Here is an 18147-nt window from a genome sequence, read left to right as displayed (position 1 = left end):
AATGTCAGAGAGAGATTGTAGAGGGAAGGTGAGGAAAAGGTGTGGCCACAGTGGATGCAGCAGTGACCTCAGAGCCTGGGTCCCTTAATGACTTCCAGTCAGGTGATTGACAGTTGCAGGTAATTACAGGTTTGGGACAGGTGATTTCTGGTAAGGCTAAGTACTATCCTTCATGAAAAGTAGTGGGAGGAAGTGTGCTATTCTCCTGGGCAGAACTAACAGTTTTCAGAGTATGAAATAATATTATAGTATCCCCTAGAAAAATCAGTTGTGGGGGGGGAGGGCTGGGAAGGTGGTTCAGTGGTAGAGTGATTGCCTTGCATGCATGAGGTCCTGGGTTCGATTCCTCAGCACCACATAAACAGAAAAAGCCAGAAGTGGGGCTGTGGCTCAAGTGGTAGAGCGCTAGACTTGAGCTGAAAAGCTGAGGGACAGCACCCAGGCCCAGAGTTGAGGCCCCACCAACAACAAAAAAAAGAAAAGAAAAAAAAAGAATCTGGGGCTCGAACTCGGGACCTGGGCACCCTCCCTGAGCTCATGGCTAGTGTTCTACCACATTGAGCCATAGCTCCACTTCTGGTTTTCTGGGGGTTAATTGGAAATAAGAGTCCCAGGGACTTTTCTGCCCAGCTGGCTTTGAACTGTGATCCTCAGATTTCAGCTTCCTGAGTAGTAAGATTACAGGTTGAACCGCCAGTGCCCAGCAAGAACTATTTTAATAAAGCATGTAATAAAAATTAAGATATAATATTGGGCCGAGTACCAGTGGCTCACACCTTATAATCCTAGCTACTCAGGAGGCTGAGATCTGAGAATCTCAATTCAAAGCCAGCCAGGGCAGGAAGGTCCATGAGACTCTTATCTCCAACTAACCACAGAAAACCAGAAGTGAGGGGCTTGGAAGGTGGCTCAGTGGTAGAATGCTTGCCTTGCATGCATGAGGCCCTGGGTTCGATTCCTCAGCACCACATAAGCAGAAAAAGCCAGAAGTGGGGCTGAGGCTTAAGTGGTAGAGTGCTAGCCTTGAGCTGAAGAGCTGAGGGACAGTGCTCAGGCCCATAGTTCAGGCCCCATGACCGGCAAAAAAAAGAAAAAAGAAAAACAGAAAACCAGAAGTGGCACTGTGGCTCAAGTAGTAGAGCACCAACCTTGAGCTGAAGAGCTGAAGTGCTCAGGCCCAATGTTCAAGCCCCATGACCTACAAAAAAAAGGGATATAATATTGTTTCTTAGTTCTTTCTTTTTTTGGGGGGGGGGGTCCGGTCATGGGGCCTGAACTCTGGGCCTGGGCGCTGTCCTTCAGCTCTTCAGCTCAAGGCTAGCGCTCTACCACTTGAGCCGCAGCGCCACTTCTGGCTTTTTTCATTTTGCTTATGTGGTGCTGAGGAATGGAACCCAGGGCCTCAGGCATGCAAGGCAAGCGCTCTACCACTGAGCCACCTTCCCAGCCAGAGCCTCAGGCGTGCAAGGCAAGTGCTCTACCACTGAGCCACCTTCCCAGCATGCAAGGCAAGCGCTCTACCACTGAGCCACCTTCCCAGCCAGAGCCTCAGGCGTGCAAGGCAAGTGCTCTACCACTGAGCCACCTTCCCAGCCAGAACCTCACGCGTGCAAGGCAAGCACTCTACTGCTGAGCCACCTTCCCAGCCAGAGCCTCAGGCATGCAAGGCAAGCGCTCCACCACTGAGCCACCTTCCCAGCCAGAGCCTCAGGCATGCAAGGCAAGCACTCTACTGCTGAGCCACCTTCCCAGCCAGAGCCTCACGCGTGCAAGGCGAGCGCTCCACCACTGAGCCACCTTCCCAGCCCCCCTTTGTTGTTTTTATCCTAGTATTATCAACAGGAATATGGTGTAGCTTATGTGTGGGGTCTGGGGTGGGGAGGAAGGCATTCATTTGTTTGTTTTACCAGTATTGAGGCTCAGACTTGGGCCTTACACTCTTCCCTGGCTTTTTCACTCAAGGTCAGTGTTCTATTACTTGAGCCACATTCCCACTTCCTGCTTTTTGCTGCTTAATTAGAGATAAGAATTTCAAGGACTTTTCTGCCTGGGCTATCTTTGAACCACAGTCCTCAGATCTCAGACTCCCATTTAGCCAGTATTGCAGGCATGAACCACGAGCACCCTCTTTTTTTTTTTTTTTGAGAGTGGGTCTCACTTCATAACCCAGGCTGGCTTTGAACTTGTATGCTTCTGACTCATTCTCCCAAGTGCTGAGATGGATTACAAACACGCACCATTACTACCGACCTTATCTTATTTTATTTTTATTTTTTTTAGTTTTTTGCTTATGTGGTGCTGAGCAATTGAACCCAGGGCCTCATGCATGAGAGGCAAGCGCTCTACCACTGAGCCACCTTCCCAGCCCTACCAACCTCATTTTAAATTTTAATGTGTGATTTCCTGCTTATTTTTTAAAGTTCCTTGAGTAATTTAGTCAAAAGATATACAGTTTTTCTTTAGTGCATGTGATGGATACTTAAATTCATAGAACTTTTTTATGGTACTGGCAGTTGTACTCCAGAGTTCATGCTTCCTGGTAAGCCCTCTACCACGTGAGCCACACCACCAGTCTTTTAAAAGCTATCCTTTGTTCTTCAGATAGGGTGTAGCTTTTGCCTGGGCAGGCATCTGACAATAATCCTCCTACCTTCTCCTCCCTTGTAGCTGCGATTATAGGCATATGCCACCATGACCAGCCAGGAAACTATTTCTTTTTTTCTTTTTTTTTTTTCTTTTTTCGTTGGTCGTGGGGCTTGAACTCTGGGCCTGGGCACTGTCCCTCAGCTCTTCAGCTCAAGGCTAGCGCTTTACCACTTGAGCCACAGTGCCATTTCCAGGACATTATTTCCTAAAACCTTCTTATATGAAAAAAAAATACTTTTAACAAAAAAGGAAATATAAAGATTGGCTTGATATTTTGAAACTGACTTTTTTTCTTGTAGGGCCAAAGAACACAGTGCTTCGCCTGGCTGTAAAATTTTTCCCACCTGATCCTGGTCAGTTGCAAGAAGAATATACCAGGTTAATAACTCACGTTGAATTTGAGCAGGGTCTTGTATTCATCTGTCTTTGGTTAAGAGTGAATAACAAACATTGAACTTGAGCAGGGTCTTGTATTCAGCCAACTGAATGAGCTAGTATATACATAATGATGAGTAAAGGTAGAGTAGTAAAAGAAGCATTCTGGCCATTGTTTCCTGCACAAACACAAGTGTGCAGTAGAAGAAAGGTTCATCGAAGAGACCTGAAAACAAAGACTGGAGTGTGGTGTTAGGTGATATTGAGCCAGCACCCTTTCAGGTAAGCTGAGAGTTATGCATGTGGGTAAAGTTTGTAGATACTTTGCTCATGCATGCATTTTAAAAAATCTATGTAATTAGGAGAAGTACACTGTCTGGTAGTTCTTATGAATATATGGAGTACTCTAATTCATGTTTGATTTTCTGTAGAAATTATTGAAAGAAAATGTAGTCATCTGATCAAAGTGAGAGAAGCGTCCTTGTATTTTTTATTCTCATTCATGTATTAATTTTTGTAAGTTTTTTGTTATAAAGATGATGTACAGAGATTATAGTTACAAAAGTCAGGTAATAAGTACATTTCTTTTTGGACAATGTCACCTCTTCACTCGTTCTCTCCCAGTTTTTCTCTCCCATCCCCACCCACAGGTGGTATAGTTCATTTTCAACATAATGTCTAGTGAGTACCACTGCTGCACTTGTTCACCCTTTGTCCTTCCATTCCTGGGCACTGTCCCTGAGCTCTTTTGCTCAAGGCTAGCACTCCACCACTTTGAGCCACAGCTCTACTTCTGGTTTTTGAGTGGTTAATTGAAGATGAGTCTCTTGGGGACCTCAGTCTTCATGACGGCAATCCTCAGCTCTCAGTGTCCTATATAGCTAGGATTACAGGCATGAGCCACCAGCACCTGGCTTATGACTAATTTTTGTCTGTTAAGCACTACAAAGAAACATTCATAATGTTTGTAAGCTCTGGGAAAACTGTTGTAGAAAGTTTACAAAAATGGAACTGCTGAGTATCAGGCATACACATCTTAAGTTTTAAGAAAATGTGATAATTTTTAATAGATTTAACTAAAATGTAGATTTCAGTGGGGACAGAGAGTTTGTATTGTTTGTCTTTATATTCCAGCTCCAAGAACTTAATATGTGCTCCTTGCTTACTTATTAATGGAATAAATGCATATGCAAATATCTCAAATGCCTTATCTAGTTATATTCTCACTGCTGGTGTTCCAGAGTGCCCATTTCTAGAAAGATCAAAAATCTAGTCTCAGGGCTGGGAAGGTGGCTCAGCGGTAGAGTGCTTGCCTTGCATGCATGAGTCCCTGGGTTCGATTTCTCAGCACCACATAAGCAAAAAGAAAAAGCCGGAAGTGGCGCTGTGGCTCAAGTGGTAGAGCTCTAGCCTTGAGCTGAAGAGCTGAGGGACAGTGCCCAGGCCCAGAGTTCAGGCCCATGACCGGACCCAAAAAAAAAATCTAGTCTCAAATCTTAACCAAGACTAAATATCAATCTGCTCAAAGCTTCACAAGAGTGGAGTGCCGGTGGCTCACACTTGTAATCCTAGCTACTCAGAAGACTGAGATCTAAGGATCACAGTTCAAAGCCACATGGTCAGGAAAATCCACAAGATTTCTCTCCAACACCAAATAAGCTGGAAGTGGAGTTGTGGTTCAAGTGATAGAGCACTAGCTCTGAGTGAAAAAAGCTCAAGGATAGTGTCTAGGCCCTGAGTTCAAGCCTCAGGACTCTCTCTCTCTCTGTCTCTCTCTCTCTCTCTGTCTCTCTGTCTCTCTCTCTCTGTCTTTCTCTCTGTCTCTCTCTCTGTCTCTCTCTGTCTTTCTCTCTGTCTCTCTCTCTGTCTCTCTCTCTGTCTCTCTCTGTCTCTCTCTGTCTTTCTCTCTGTCTCTCTCTCTGTCTCTCTCTCTGTCTCTCTCTCTCTGTCTCTCTCTCTGTCTCTCTCTTGTCTCTCTCTCTCTGTCTCTCTCTCGCGCTTTCTCTCTCTGTCTCTCTCTCGCGCTTTCTCTCTCACACACACACACAGCTTCACAAGCATATTTTGGGTTATGTTTTAATTCTACTTTTCTGAATAAAACGTTGAGTTCAGTTTTATAATGTGTATCTGTGAACTTTCTTTTGAAGGTATTGCTGCAGATAGTGATTGTGTGGGTATATGGTATGCCTGAGAAGGCTAATTTCTCTTTGCTGTTGTTCTCCTGGCAGTGTCTGTGTATGCTCAGCACTTTTGAGTGCTCTGACGTGTGTGACTCAGCCTGCTGAACCGATTTCTCATCTGACCTTTGCTTGCTGCTGGCTCTTCGCATGAAAGGCCTTTTGTAACCTTGCTGGTTCCAAGAGGGCCCCGCATTTTGCTCAGTGTTGGTTGCTGCTGCTTGCAGGGTGTGTTTGCTCTCTTCACAGCTGGTGTCAGTGTTATGTTCAGAGAACTCTCAGGGTTGATGTGTCTTGTATTGTGTCGCCTTCTAGGTACTTGTTTGCCTTGCAACTAAGAAGGGACCTTCTGGAGGAGCGCTTGACCTGCACTGCCACCACTGCAGCCCTGCTCATTTCCCACCTTCTCCAGTGTTAGTATCTACGCCCCAAGGCTAGCTGGTACAGGTCACAGAGCTGATGCACTTAGTTCATATAGTCATTATATTCCTGATAAGCTGAAGTTTAACTTCTGTAAACTCCTGAGGTACAGTCTTTGCCTAGAGACAGAGACAAAACCTATAGCCACATTCATCATTTTGGGTTGTCTCTCGTTTATGTATTTATGTTTTTTGGTAGTGCTAGAGATCTAAGTTAAGGCCTCACAACCTGTTAGGCAAGCACTCTACCACTGATCTACTTTGTTGGCCCTTGGTTTTTGAGATAGTGTCACTGTAGCCCAGACTGACCCTGAACTCTGTTATCTTCCTTCTGCCTCCCAGGGCTGAGGTTATGGCTTTGTGCCACCACACCCATCTGCCTTCATGCATGTCGACAACAATTCAACTTCAGGCTAGAGTCAAACTATAAACCAAATTCTCTTCATTCCTAAAAGGAGTCCTTCTGGAATAAAAGTCACCTCCAACTAGTTAAACATTAACCATAAGGAAAGAAAACATTTCTTCAGTATCTCACATGAAATAAAAATGGTACAGCAGAGTGTGAAGAATTATTCAGAAATAAACTATGGGAAAAAAGAGGGTCTAAGAAGGCATAATGGTGCATTTGATCAAAGTACATTATACGCATGTGTAGAAATACCACAGTTAAAACACTAATACACTAAAAAGTGAAAAAGAAAGGCTCAGTGCTTGTGTTTCATGCCTATAATCCCAGCTACTCAGGAAGCTGAGATCTGAGGACCACAGTTCAAAGCCAGCCGAGGCAGAAGAGTCCATGAGACTGATCTCCAATTACTTACCAAAGCCCGAAATGGAGCTGTAGCTCACGTGGTAGAGGGCTAGCTTTGAGCAAAAAAAGCTCAGATACATCACCCAGGCCCTATGTTGAAGCCCCAGAACCAGGGAGCTGTTGGAGAAGCACTGCTGGCTCTCCATCTGTAACCCTACCTGGTAACAACACTGAGGATTACGATTGAGGACTGCAGGCAGCAATCTACAATTGCAGGACTTTTTTTGTGTGTCTGAAAATACTGTACAGAGGGGTTACATTTACATGAGCAAGATAATGAGTACATTTCTTATCAAGCATTGCAGCCTCTTCCTTTGTTTCCCCTTCCCAGCCTCCCCCCACCCCTCCACCCAGTCCTCCTCCCTCCCTCCCACAAAGTTGTAAAGTTCGCTTTCGACATAACAACTTGTACATCTCATTGTTGCAATGGGTCCACCTGTATCCCTATTTAAACGATTTGTTTTTTCCCTTCCTTGCCACAAATTATACCAACATCAAATACAGTGAAAGCAGGGGTTATACTGTGGGAGAGGATTGCAGGACTCTTGCATGTTGGCATTGGTGTCCTGGCTCAAGTGGTAGAACAACAAATGTGAGTGAAAAAACAAGAGTATGAATCTCTTGAGTTCTAGTCTCAGTACCAGTCCATGTGCATATTTGTAGCCTTAAAATACAAGAAATGAGAAAATTCTTCAAGAAATTTCAAAAGTTCTGAAGGAAAATTTATTTAAAAATATTTTTGGGGGGGCTGGGAAGGTGGCTCAGTGGTAGAGCACTTGCCTTGCATGCCTGAGGCCCTGGGTTCAATTCCTCAGCACCACATAAGAAAAAAGCTGAAGTGGCGCTGTGGCTCAAGTGGTAGAGCACTAGCCTTGAGCTGAAGAGCTGAGGGACAGCGCCCAGGCGCAGAGTTCAGGCCCCATGACCGGACCCAAAAAAAAAAATATTTTTTGGAACAAAGTATATTCTTTTGGTCACACAGCCACAGGACAACTTACAGAGTGTGGCTTTGGAAAGCAGTGAGCATATTAGCCCAGGGTTCCCCTATACCCTCCTGGAGCCTCTCAGTGGGGTTTTCTTGAGTTTTTTCTCTTCCTGACATTTTTTAAACCTTTTACCTGCCTTTGAAAAATATAAAATATTTGGAAAAATAACAAAATGTTGCGAGTTTCTGTTACATAATGACTAGTGTTTGAACTCAGCTTAGGCAAGCCCTCTACCGGTTGGGCTACACCCTACTTCTTTTTTTGCTTTAGTTATTTTTCATATATGGTCTTACAATTTTGTGTGTGTGCATATAGATAGATATAGATATAGGCAACATGTTCTTTGAAATAAGGTCTTATTAACTTCTTCCTCAGGCTGGCCTTGAACTGTGATCCTCCTGTCTCTTCTTCACATATACAACTTCAAGCAGGAGCACCATGCACCGTCAATATATTGGGGTAGAGGAGGGAGGGCTAGGAATATTACTGCCAACTTTGGGTGGTTTTTTTAAATTGTCTATATAATTTGTCTATATAATTACTTGTCATTTCAAAATCCAAATGATTGACTTTTATTGTATCAGCCGAAATAGGAGATTATGATGAAACTCTGGACCGAGAGCACCTCAAATCCAACAAGTACTTGCCCACCCAGGAGCACCTTTTGGGAAAGATACTAGACTTCCATCAGGGACACACGTAAGTCAGCTAGGAATGGCTGCCCGTATGTAGTTACTGCAGTGAGGACTCGATGGTGTGTAACCCAGGGGGAGCTGTTGTTTGGGCATCTGAGGGATTTGGATAGAAGTGACACCTGTTCCTCCTGGTCTCAGGACACACCTGCTCACAGATGACCACAGCCCAGGCTCAGTGCAAACCGCTGCTTTAGGAGGGCAGCAAAGGCACCCAATTCTGGGACGAGAGCTGAGTGCTCTCCCTAGGCAGGAGCTGCTGCTTGCCTGGGGGAGAAGGTGAGGCATTCCCTAGCCCCGGAGTGTGGCAGGAGTCACTTCCAGTGGAAAGCAGCCCCCACTGTGGTGAAGTAGATCCAGGCTGGCATCAGCCCCTGTGGGGCGTTGGAACTGTGCTGACAGGCATGATCTTTTTTTTTTTTTTTGTCGGTCGTGGGGCTTGAACTCTGGGCCTGGGCACTGTCCCTCCGCTCTTCAGCTCAAGGCGAGCGCTCTACCACTTGAGCTACAGCGCCACTTCCGGTTTTCTGGTGGTTTATTGGAGATAGGAGTCTCACGGTCTCTCCTGCCCAGGCTGGCTTTGAACCGCGATCCTCAGATCTCAGCCTCCTGAGTAGCTAGGATTACAGGCGTGAGCCACCAGCGCCTGGCGACAGGCATGATCTTTGACTTGACTATTTTGATTTCTGCCAGAACTGTCACTGGTGGGCTCTTCAGATCAAATGGAGGGTGCTGATGGTGAAAGGCTGTGGTAGGCTCAGGGGCAGGGACTGGGAGCTCTGCTGTTCACCAGAGGAGTTAGGCCTGTGAACATGGCTCTGGAAGGCTTCACCTTGACTTCATGAAGAAAGAGCCTGTTGACTTTGTCGTGTGATGTGTAGGTGAAGCTGTACTGGGACCTGCTGACGGCCCTTGTATATCTGAGTTGTCACTCAGATGTAAACTAATCTTGTAATCTTGGTGACAATCCTGAAGCAATCCTGACCGAGCACTTGTCTGGGAACAGGAAGGGTAGTGGAGCACAAAGCTGACAGTTACAATTTAAGCACTGGTGTGAGCAGAAGCCCAGCTGATTCAGGTGGCCCAAGGCAATGCTCATGAGCTAGTTGCTTTGTCAAGCACTTAATGATCCTTAAACTCCCATAGGCACACACTGGTATCCCCTCTTGGACAGGAGAGGCAGTAGGCAGAGCTCTACCTCAGATACAACATGTGAATTGTCTCTGGTGTCCGTCGGTTTTTGTGGCCCAGAGTCTACTTACCTGGTCTTACCTTGAGGAAGCTCCTGGCCCCAACTTCAGAGCTCTAGTCGCCCTTGGCTTCACCATATGCAAGTCTTGGATTTCTTCCAACTTGTAGCAGGAAAGATGCTAGACACTGATGCCCTCAAAAAAAAGTACTCTCTCAGATAGAGAACTTCTGGTTTAGATCTGTTCTGAGATAAGATATAACATAGAGAAGGGAGAACACCTGGAGGATGAGTGGATGAGGCTTGTTTTCTGTGGAGTATCCAGCTGAGGTAGCAACCCCAAATGGACAGGTAGGTCTAGGGTTCTGGGGAGACCATTGTCTACATGTAATCAGGTGTTTGTAGATCGTCTACAATGGAAATCACAGGCTCTGAGAAGCCCTAGTTCAGACATTTGATATAAGAGCAATTAATGCACAAGGGAGACTTGAACTGTACAGCTGGCCATAGAGAAAGTGTCCTTGGCCGGTGTGGCGCAGAGGAGGGGCCAGCTTGATTTTACATGCCTATTCATGACTACTTGCCACAAGCAGAAAGGGCCTTTGGGGATTCATATTTGGAGGTTTCTCAATTTCAGCAATTTAATGAAGATCTTAATAAAATGCTAGGTTCCACCCTAAAAGAAAAAGATTTCTGCCAGGCGTTGGTGTCTCATACCTGTAATCCTGGCTACTCAGGAGGATGAGATCTGAGGATCACAGTTCAAAGCCAGCCCGAGCATAAAGTCTGTGAGACTCTTATCTCTGATAAACCACCTGAAAGCCAGAAGTGGCGCTGTGGCTCAAGTGGTAGAGCACTAGCCTTGAGTTTAAGAGCTGAGGGGCAGCGCCCCGTCCCAGAGTTCAAGCCTCATGACCGACAAAAAAAAAAAAAAGGGAAAGGAAACGATTGCTAAGAAAATAGCCCACATGTAGAGCCAGGCAATGTGCATTAGCACGCACAGCAGTGTCCTACCTACAGCTTTCCTGGAGGCTGTTCAGTGGGACACGGACTGCTCTCACTTCTGTCTGCTGGTGACCTGGGCTGTAAACTAGACACATGGCACACTGAGACAGAAAACAAACATTGTTTGGCAACCACACAGTTATTTCACTTCATAATTTCATTCTCACAAAAAATGTAATGCTTAGAAGGATGTGTTCTGAAAATAGTGTTTTGTTGTTTTTGGTGGTGGTGGTGGTGGTGGTTGTGGGGCTTGAACTCTGGGCTTAGGCGCTGTCCCTGTGCTCTTCAGCTCAAGATAAGCGCTCTACTGCTTGAGCCACAGAGCCACTTCCTACTTTAGCATTTTAAATTGAGCTTAATAAGGCTCCATGCGAATCTGTGGCATTTTCTCTCACAATAGTCAGCAGCTACATATGATTTTTGCATATAACCTGTCATTCTAGAGTAAATTTGAAGACTAGTGAATGTTTTGTTTTTTTTTGGTCCGGTCGTGGGGCCTAAACTCTGGGCCTGGGCGCTATCCCACCACTTGAGCCACATCGCCACTTCCAGCTTTTTTCTTTTTGCTTATGTGGTGCTGAGGAATCGAACCCAGGGCCTCAGGCATGCAAGGCAAGCGCTCTACCACTGAGCCACCTTCCCAGCCCGACTAGTGAATGTTAAGGAAACATTGTACCATTGTAAGTAGATTAGAATAGGACAGAGGAATAGATGCAGAAGAAACTGTTCCTTTGGTCTGTCATGTAGTACTTTGGTTTTGTAGGCAGTAAACAGAGACAGTGAACCATCTGTCCTCTACAAACATTCCTGCTTAGTCTGTTGGGTAGTTTTATTTCACTGTTTTCCCAGTCATTTCTCTAATATATTTTAGCTTTCTTAGAAACCCAGTGTTTCAGTGATAGAATAAACTGTCTATCCTTTTAGGGGCCAGACGCCTGCTGAGTCCGATTTCCAGGTACTGGAGATTGCTAGAAAGCTGGAAATGTATGGCATCAGGTTTCACACAGCTTCTGACCGGGAGGGGACCAAGATCAACCTGGCAGTCTCTCACATGGGTGTCCTCGTATTCCAGGTCAGTGGAGGAGACAGGGAGGGGCCAGAGCATAGCTGGGTGGTGGTGGTGGTGGTGGTGGTGGTGGTGGTGGTGGTGGTGGTGGTCTGTGACATGGAATGTTTGTCACATTTATTGATTGGTAAGCTTTTTTTTGATGAATGAGGTGTTGGAGAGATTGTTTCCCAGTCCTTCTGTAACATTAGTGATCATCTTCACTATTCTGGAGCCCCGGCTCCCAGCTGCCCACTGCTCTCTAACAGCAAGGGCAGAAGCTTGGTTCATCGGTGCAAGGAGCAGTTATAGCCTAGATGGGAGACAGAGTAGATGATTCCTGTGCTGCTGAAGGGCCAGGGTCTCCTCATTGTGGTATGAGTCGGAGGGAAGGAACAAGGCATCTCCCTGAAGGCAGGCTCCTGGGGAGCCTGCAGCTGGAACATGAGCTGGGCCTGCACATGTCAGTTTGCCAACACTGGGGCTTGAAATCAGGGCTGGGCTTTTTCTTACTTTTTTCTCTCAAGTCTGGTGCTCTGTCAATTAAGCCACAGCTCCACCTCCAGTTTTTTCTTGTTTGTTTGTTTGTTTGTTGTCGGTCATGGGGCCTGAACTCTGGGCCTGGGTGCTGTCCCTCAGCTCTTCAGCTCAAGGCTAGCACTCTACCACTTGAGCCACAGCGTCATTTCCGGCTTTTGCATGCAAGGCAAGCACTGCATTCTACCACTGAGCCACCTTCCCAGCCCCTCCACCTCCAGTTTTTTAGTGGTTAATTGGAGATAAGAGTCTCAAAGTCTTTTCCTGTCCAGGCTGGCTTCACACTATGATCCTTAAATCTCTGCCTCCTGAGTATTTAGGACTACAGGCATGAGCCCCCAGTGACCAGCTAAACAAAATTTCAAAAAACACAACCCAGGAACTCTCATATCCAGTTTCCAGATATTGAGGAGATAAGACAAGCACCAGAGGAAAATGCTAAAGCAATGAGGGAAAAGTTCCATTTGAAAGTACTTATAGGGCTGGGAAGGTGGCTCAGTGGTAGAGCTCTTGCCTTGCATGCATGAGGCCCTGGGTTTGATTCCTCAGCACCACATGAGCAAAAAGAAAAAAAGCTGGAAGTGGTGCTGTGGCTCAAGTGGTAGAGTGCTAGCCTTGAGCTGAAGAGCTGAGGGACAGCGCCCAGGCCCAGAGTTCGGGCCCCACAACCAGACCCAAAAAAAAAAATATTTCTGACCTAGAATTCTTTATCATGCCCAACACAACTTCTGTACAGAAGACAGACAGGCATGCAGGTTTTTTGTTTTTTGTTTTTTCCGGTACTAGAATTTGAATTGAGGGTCTCCTGCTTGCTGGGCAAATACTATGCACCTGAGCCATGCCTCCAATCTTTTTGCTTGTAGTTTTTCAGATAATCTTGTGGTTTTTCCCTGAATCAGCATCAGACCTTGATCTTCATGTATCCATCTCCCAAGTAGCTAGAAGTATAGTACCATTATGCCATCCAGGATATTTTTAATTGAGATGCAAGTCCTATACCATAAAACTGATCATTCTAGAATATATAGTCGATCTGTTCTTAGGATATTTTCAGAGTTGTGTTACCATCACCAAATCCAATTCTCTAATATCCTCATCTCCTCAAGAATAAAGTGATAGAGTATGAGGTGATGGGGCAGGTATTGAATGGCATTGCTTCTATTGTATATTTATGAAATGGACTGCACTTTTAATAAAATAAAATTTTAAAAATTCCTTTACCTGCTAGCAGTTCCTCCCACAGCCTTCACAAACACTAGCACCCAGAATCAGGACATAATGTGATGTGGCTATCATGTGGACATGCTTGTTCTGAGTGTCTTATATAGCTGGGTCATATAACCTTAGGTCTTTTGTCCCCAGTTGCTGGCTCTTGTCCTCAGAGATCACCTCTGTTGGGTCTCGCGCGTTTTCCAGCTGTATCTGACAGACCCAGTCTTTACCTCACTGTTTTCAGAAAAGAGTAAATGGAGTTGATGTCAACAGTAGAGGATGGACTATCAGAAAGGGCCTTCATACTTTTTAAGTCTTTTGTTTTTAATTTACTTAATTGTTATTATAGAGGTGATGCACAGAGGGGTTATATTCACATGAGTCAGGTAATGAGTACATTTCCTTTCATACAGTACCATCTGTTCCCTCATTCTCTCCAAGCCCCTTCCTCCCTTCTCCACCCTCCTCTCTTTTTTTTTTGCCAATCCTGGGGCTTTAACTCAGCCTACTTTCTGTCCCTCAGCTCTTCAGCTCAAAGCTAGCACTCTACCTCTTGAACCACAGCACCACTTCCAGCCTCTTCTGTTTATGTGGTGCTGAGGAATTGTACCCTTACACTTGTGAGACAAGCACTCTGCCTCCGAGCCACCTTCCTAGCCCCTAACATCTAGTACAGGTTTCTGTGTCACTCTGATGTGCACCTTTACTTTGTGACACTTGTCTTATCAGACAGCACATAGTCTTCCCTGACCTGGCATCAGCGGTTTCTCCAGGGGCTCCCATTTTAGTGGAGAATAACACGTGGAAGCCAAGAGCTATGGCCAAGTGTTGTGGGGCATATCTTGAGGCAGAGGCAGGAAGTTCCAGGCCAGTCTGGACTGTTACGTGAGACTGAACAATCCATAAGAATCCAGGCACCAGGGCTGGGAAGGTGGCTCAGTGGGAGCGCACTTGCCTTGCATGCCTGAGGCCCTGGGTTCGATTCCTCAGCACCACATAAGCAAAAAAGAAAAAAAAAGCCAGAAATGGCACTGTGGCTCAAGTGGTAGAGCGCTAGCCTTGAGCTGAAGAGCTGAGGGACAGTGCCCAGGCCCAGAGTTCAGGCCCCATGACCGGACCCAAAAAAAAAAAAAAAAAGAATCCAGACACCAGTGACTCATGTCTGCAATCCTAGCTACTCAAGCAGCTGAGATAGGAGGATTGTGGTTCAAAGCCAGCCTGGGCAGGAAAGTCTGTGAGACTCTTATCTCCAATATGCTACTCAAAGTGGCATACCTAGGGGCAGTGGAGTTCCCCTAGGCCCTGAAGTCATCAATGCAGCCACACCTCCTCCAGTTCTCTCCAATAAACTACTCAGAAAAAACTATAAGTGGCTTTGGTGGCTCAAGTGATAGAGTGCTAGCCTTGAGCAAAAAATGTTCAGGGACAATTGCCCAGGTCAAGAGTTCAAGCCTTATGGTAGGGGGTAAAGGGGAGGGCAGATAGATAGATAGATAGATAGATAGATAGATAGATAGATAGATAGATAGACAGACAGACAGACAGACAGACAGACAGATAGACAGATAGATCATGCCAGGGTCAGGTGTCTCATACCCATAATCCTAGCTACTACTCAGGAGACTGATACCTGAGGATTGCAGTTCAAGCCAGCCTGGGCAGAAAGGCTATGAGACTCATCTCCACTTAAGCACCAGAAAACTGAAAGTGGGCTGTGGCTCAGTGGTAAGAGTGCTAGCCTTGAGCCAAAACAAAAAACTCAGGACAGCACCCTGGCCCTGAGTGTAAGCCCCACTAATGACAAAAAATCCACAGGAAAAAGAAAGAAGTAGGGAGGGGTGGAGAGAAGAGGGGAAGGGAGGAGAAAGGAGAGGAGGGGGAGGGAAGAGAGCAGGGGAGGCAAAGACTGGCGAGGAGGGGGCAGGGAGGAGGAGACACGCTCCATGGACTCAGAGCTCAGAGTGCTTGCTGCTTTTAGGGTACTTGAGCGTCACCTCCCCTGACCCTTCTCAAAGCTACATACATTGAGTGTACCTGCTCACGCCCTGCATTTGTTTCTGTCTGTCCATCTGTAGATGTGGAAGCTGTAGTCCAGCCCATCTGGCCAGGGCTCCTCTGGTCTTTCCTACAGAGAGAAACCTGACACTACTCCCAGTCCAACCACCACTGCCCCTTCCATATCCCTTCCCTTTGCTGGAGTGGACCTCAAATGTGTGATGTAAACACTGATTTTTTTTTAATGTAATAAAGCCCTGTTAAGCCCAGCCATCATTCTGAAGCAGCTTAGCATGTTTCATGTTAACATTCCAGATGAAGTGGCATCATATCAAGCTGCCATTTTAATGGCAGCAAGTTGCTGTGTGGTAATCTCTATTTGATGAGGAGTTTGTGTTTATAGTACAGATATGTCACCTTACATCTGTCTTCTGCATTCCAGGGGACCACCAAAATAAACACCTTCAACTGGTCCAAGGTCCGTAAACTAAGCTTCAAGAGGAAAAGATTTCTTATCAAACTCCACCCGGAGGTCCATGCAAGTATTTTTTTTTTTTTGTCAGTTGGGGGGCCTGAACTCTGGGCCTGAACACTGTCCCTCAGCTCTTCAGCTCAATGCTAGTGCTCTACCACTTGAGCTACAGCACCACTTCTGGCTTTTTTCTTTTTGCTTATGGGGTGCTGAGGAATCGAACCCAGGGCCTCATGCATGCAAGGCAAGCACTCTGCCACTGAGCCACCTTCCCAGCCCTCATGCAAGTATTATTAAAAACAACTTTTAAAATTAAATACTACTTATTGAGAGGTTTTTAAAAACTACTTTGTAAGTCATTTCAGCCTTACAAGTCTGGAAGGGCATGAGGGTGGTCTACTGATCTCTGGAGCCTATACCCACACATAGCCATGCAAGCCTGGGTGGTCTGACATGCCCCCAGGGACAGCAGAGCATGGCTGCCAGTCAGAACTTCAGGACAGAGTATTCAGAGTGAACTGAACTTCGGCAGTAAGGTAGGGAGAGAACGTCCTGAATGAACTGAGGGGCCGTCTTCACACGCCTGGCGCTAATCAAAGAAGCCTAGATTATCAGGAAGTGAGAACTCCTTTCTTAAGCCAGCTATGGTGGTGTGCCCTGATAATCCCAGCACTGGGGAGGCTGAAGCAAGAGGATGTGAATTCAAGGCCAGCCTGGTGTGCATAGTGAAACTCTGACTCAAAAACACCTCCAGCTGGCTCCTCACACATCAGTGAGGAAGATAAGGCAGAAAGATGACAAGTTCAAGACCAGTCTGGACTATACCTTGCCAGGTGCCAGTGGCTCACACCTGCAGTCCTAGTTCTTCAGGAGCTGAGATCTGAGGTTCATGGTTCAAAGCCAGTCCTGAAAGTCCATGAAACTTTTTTTTTTTACTTGCTGGTCCTAAGACTTGAACTCGGCCTGGGCGCTGTCCCTGAGCTCCTTTTGCTCAAGGTTAGCGCTCTACCACTTGAACCACAGCACCACTTCCGGCTTTTTCTGTGAGTCTTATGGACTTTTCTGCCTTGGCTGACTGTAAACCATGATCCTCAGATCTCAGCCTCCTAAGTAGCTATGATTACAGGTGTAAGTCACCAGTGTCCGGCTATGAGACTTGTATCTCTAGCCACCAAAAACCTGAAAGTAGATCTATGGCTTAAGTGGTAAAGCACTAGCCTTGAGCAAGGCAAAAAAAAAATCTCAGGGACATCATTCAGGCCCTGAGTCTAGAGAGTTCTAGTCAAAGTAATAACCACCTATTTACCAAATTGGGAAAAGTTAATATCTATGTAGTGGCTATTTAGGAGGCTGACTTCCAGAATACCATAGTGGGAAGCCAGTCCAGGCAGAAAAAGTCTACAAACTCCATCTCCAAAATAACCAGCAAAAGACCTGGCTGGAAATATGACTCCAGTGGTAGAACACTAACCAAGTGAGCATACTGGGCAGGCCAGAGGCTCCAAGCTCAAACTCAGCACCAGGAAAGAAAATACACACACAAACATAGACATACATGTACAAGCTGATAGTTGGAAAAAAATACTTCAAATATCTGTTCATGGAAGTTCGAATTATTGCATTTCCTTTGTTCAGAGGAAATTAAGAAATAAAAAGCAAATTAGCTGAACCACTGTGAAGCTGAAACTTGAGGTGCCACCTGAGTCAGCTTAAATGCACTTGGGTTCACTAGGTGTTCTGAGCCCTTAGACCAGTCAAAAGAAAGGCTCTTGATTTATCAGATTCCAGGTTCATGTCTACTATATTGCTATGTTTTGGTAGTAACTTGGAAGTGTGGGGGGGGGGGCGCGCGCGTGCGCACGCTCATGTTTTTATTTAAATTTTTGTTTGTTTTGAGACAGTCTCAAAAACTGTCTAGGAACTTGTCCTCTTGCCTCAGTGCTGGGATTATAGCATGTACTACAATGCCTGGAGATAGAATGGTTTATTGTTTATAATTCAAGTTGTTCTTCTGTGGATGAAAGGAAAGTAGGAATGCCAAACAAAATGCAGATCCTCTGAGTAAAAAGTGTTCCCTGCAGTTGTTCTGAGAAGATAGAAAAGAAAATTATTGCTAAGTTTGCAAAAGTAACTGTTACTTGGGATAGCACATTTCAAAGACCAGAGCCATGGTTGTATCTATAAACTGGCAAAGTTAGTGTCCTATATCCCTAAATATCTAGGTTTCTTTAAGACTAGGGAAATCAAAACATTACAGTCTTTGGGAAGAGGAACTTGGTAATATAAGAAAGTTCAGAAATTGCATTATCTTTTGAGCTCAGCATTTCATTTCTAAGAATTTATCAGAAGGAATAGCTATAAGAGAATGTGGGGGTTTCCTCATATTGCTATTTGTGAGCCTTAAAGCTGCATCTCTTGGGTATCCAAAAAATACACATCACTTGACATGGAAAAGTTCCATAGCTTACAGAGTGGCCAGAGTGGGCATAAAAATGTACTTTAGATATATTTGATGTCGGTATAATTTGTGGAAGAGATGGGGAAAAACAAGTTGTCATGTCGAAAACGAACTTTACAACTTTGGTG

The 18147-nt window shown here is 45.5% G+C and overlaps 1 protein-coding gene across 1 annotated transcript in view; it reads left to right on the top strand.

Moving 5' to 3' along the window:
- Farp2 (FERM, RhoGEF and pleckstrin domain protein 2) overlaps positions 1-18147 on the top strand; it is a 106817-nt gene that overhangs the window by 27994 nt on the left and 60676 nt on the right. Inside the window, exons 4-8 of the mRNA XM_013033646.1 lie at positions 2946-3024; positions 5514-5611; positions 7999-8113; positions 11225-11372; positions 15532-15631. Coding sequence (XP_012889100.1) covers positions 2946-3024; positions 5514-5611; positions 7999-8113; positions 11225-11372; positions 15532-15631 — 540 coding nt within the window. The remainder of the gene's footprint in view (positions 1-2945; positions 3025-5513; positions 5612-7998; positions 8114-11224; positions 11373-15531; positions 15632-18147) is intronic.

The sequence above is a fragment of the Dipodomys ordii genome, unplaced genomic scaffold (assembly GCF_000151885.1).
Source record: "Dipodomys ordii isolate 6190 unplaced genomic scaffold, Dord_2.0 Scaffold174, whole genome shotgun sequence".
Lineage (NCBI taxonomy): Eukaryota > Metazoa > Chordata > Mammalia > Rodentia > Heteromyidae > Dipodomys > Dipodomys ordii.
This window is presented reverse-complemented; position numbering and strand designations above follow the sequence as displayed.